The sequence below is a fragment of the Mizuhopecten yessoensis genome, unplaced genomic scaffold (genome assembly GCF_002113885.1).
Source record: "Mizuhopecten yessoensis strain PY_sf001 unplaced genomic scaffold, ASM211388v2 scaffold10979, whole genome shotgun sequence".
NCBI lineage: Eukaryota > Metazoa > Mollusca > Bivalvia > Pectinida > Pectinidae > Mizuhopecten > Mizuhopecten yessoensis.
The window spans coordinates 474190-477347 of NW_018408817.1; the positions used below are offsets into that span (position 1 = coordinate 474190).

Consider the following 3158-nt stretch of genomic DNA (forward strand, 5'->3'; position numbering starts at 1 on the left):
TTCATTTTCCTTGTTAAGAATCAGAAGTGCTAGTTTCAAATCCTTTTCAGTCTGAAATCTGTATGCTAGATATTGAGTAAGGTGGTTTTATTGTTTTTTGTCACTTTGAATAATATTTCTGTTCATGTTAAAAACAAAATCAACTCTCTGTATAAATATATCAGGTGACCGTTAAGGCCCATGGGCCTCTTGTTATCAATAAGAGTACAAACGAGAACAGGTACAGGTAGTAGATGTGTCGACAACATTGACTTGATTTTTTGAAGTACTGCTTTCTTTCTCTTCTAAAACATTTGAAATCAGATTGAAAGTTTGAAGAGTAATTTACTCCCTTCCCTAGCCAAACACACAAGGTTTTTTCCTCCGAGGTTAAGAAACTGTACAGAAAAGTTATTGACACATTGTTTGAAAAAGGGAAATATACCAATAAGGAAATCGAAACCAGTATTTGTAGGCGTCACTCCTTTTGTGGTTTGATTATTATTAAGCATTTGGAAATTTTTAACAGCTGGTGTCTGGTATTTTACATGGATTTGAAGGAGGCACGGTAGTCTAGTGGTAGGACACCGGGCTATAGGAGGCACGGTAGTCTAGTGGTAGGACGCCGGGCTATAGGAGGCACGGTAGTCTAGTGGTAGGACGCCGGGCTATAGGAGGCACGGTAGTCTAGTGGTAGGACGCCGGGCTATAGGAGGCACGGTAGTCTAGTGGTAGGACGCCGGGCTATAGGAGGCACGGTAGTCTAGTGGTAGGACGCCGGGCTATAGGAGGCACGGTAGTCTAGTGGTAGGACGCCGGGCTATAGGAGGCACGGTAGTCTAGTGGTAGGACGCCGGGCTATAGGAGGCACGGTAGTCTAGTGGTAGGACGCCGGGCTATAGGAGGCACGGTAGTCTAGTGGTAGGACGCCGGGCTATAGGAGGCACGGTAGTCTAGTGGTAGGACGCCGGGCTATAGGAGGCACGGTAGTCTAGTGGTAGGACGCCGGGCTATAGGAGGCACGGTAGTCTAGTGGTAGGACGCCGGGCTATAGGAGGCACGGTAGTCTAGTGGTAGGACGCCGGGCTATAGGAGGCACGGTAGTCTAGTGGTAGGACGCCGGGCTATAGGAGGCACGGTAGTCTAGTGGTAGGACGCCGGGCTATAGGAGGCACGGTAGTCTAGTGGTAGGACGCCGGGCTATAGGAGGCACGGTAGTCTAGTGGTAGGACGCCGGGCTATAGGAGGCACGGTAGTCTAGTGGTAGGACGCCGGGCTATAGGAGGCACGGTAGTCTAGTGGTAGGACGCCGGGCTATAGGAGGCACGGTAGTCTAGTGGTAGGACGCCGGGCTATAGGAGGCACGGTAGTCTAGTGGTAGGACGCCGGGCTATAGGAGGCACGGTAGTCTAGTGGTAGGACGCCGGGCTATAGGAGGCACGGTAGTCTAGTGGTAGGACGCCGGGCTATAGGAGGCACGGTAGTCTAGTGGTAGGACACCGGGCTATAGGAGGCACGGTAGTCTAGTGGTAGGACGCCGGGCTATAGGAGGCACGGTAGTCTAGTGGTAGGACACCGGGCTATAGGAGGCACGGTAGTCTAGTGGTAGGACACCGGGCTATAGGAGTCACGGTAGTCTAGTGGTAGGACACCGGGCTATAGGAGTCACGGTAGTCTAGTGGTAGGACACCGGGCTATAGGAGGCACGGTAGTCTAGTGGTAGGACACCGGGCTATAGGAGGCACGGTAGTCTAGTGGTAGGACACTGGGCTCGTGACCGAAGGGTTGCGGGTTCGAGCCACGGCAAGGCACTGTGTTGCATCTTTGAGCAAGATACTTTACTTTACTCCGCTTGTTCAAGTCTACTCAGCTGTAAATGAGTATGTGGTTGGGCAGTGGTAGAATTGTTGAATGGTAGCTGTTAGTGCCGAAATAGCAGCACCATAACCACGGATAATAATTTGTGAACCGCTTTGAGACAACCTACGAACTAGGTTGTGATAAAACGGTATACAAGAACCTGGAATTAATATTATTATAGATCTATTTGTTGACAGGAGTCGGTGAATGCTCTGGTGAACAATATAGACGAATGGCTGTTTTCTGTTATTGACATAAATCTATGTGTTAACAGGAGTCGCTGAATGCTCTCGTGACTAAGATAGATGGAGCCAAAAGTAAGTGGGAGATGTCAGGAAGTAATCTACAGGCAAGGAACAAACAAAACCTGTTGGAGCTTGGCCTTCATCCTCTGGATATCTGAACCAACTTACCAAGACAAAAGTACGGAAATAGGATAAACACCTGTACCAGGTTATACACCTGTATCATAATAAAACCAATCAGTCATAAGTAAGAGAAAACTAATACATAAACGGTCATGTTTCGGACTAATAGTTATAAGTCAGAAGAGAATATTTGGATAAACAATAACAGGAACTGGCAAATGTGATTTGAGATTACCGTAAAATAGGTAATTCATCTTTACAATGACACACATTGTTACTGATTATACATTAAAACCTTGTTATACTACTACCATAATGACATTATATCAATGTTTTGCTGTATTTCTCCTCTGGACAAATGAACCAATCAGGAGCCAATATATGAATTTGCAAGTAACCTTTGAACCAATCAGAAATCACCAACAACAAATAATATTTCATTGGAGCCTGGTCTTGATCTGTGAACCAATAAGAAATTACCACATAATTACAGGTAAATTATAGGATTGATCCGGTGCAAATCAGGATTTTAACAATGAGAGTCCTAATGTTTGGTTCTAATTAGGCATCATTGACCTCCAGGGGTTACACTCACTGAATGTCTTTGCACCCCTGGAATATGCCATGTCAGAATCAAAGGCTCTGCATGCGCCAATTTGTGGATAATACAAGGACACTAGTTTGACCCTTTGATGTAAATCAAAAGAAACTCACAGCAGCACAAGGGTAGAATTGATCGGCATTGAAGTTCGGTGTCGCTCCTCTGTAATCTTAAAAGGCCAGGCATAAACTAAGCGATTGGTTAGATTTGTTATACCTGAAACCAATCAAATATTCAACTTCGTACCTTCAATTTTGTCATGACATATGAAGAGAATGTAATTGAGTGTAACCCTGTGAGTTTCGAGGATGATAGACACGATGAGGTAACAAATCCTAACGCAAAGTCGA

General features: G+C 45.8%; 1 protein-coding gene across 1 annotated transcript in view; it reads left to right on the forward strand.

Moving 5' to 3' along the window:
- The window catches only part of LOC110464289 (coiled-coil domain-containing protein 153-like), an 11233-nt gene extending 8971 nt beyond the window's left edge, over positions 1-2262 (forward strand). Inside the window, exon 6 of the mRNA XM_021519425.1 lies at positions 2114-2262. Coding sequence (XP_021375100.1) covers positions 2114-2242 — 129 coding nt within the window. The 3' untranslated portion in view covers positions 2243-2262. The remainder of the gene's footprint in view (positions 1-2113) is intronic.
- The last annotated feature ends 896 nt before the right edge of the window (positions 2263-3158 follow it).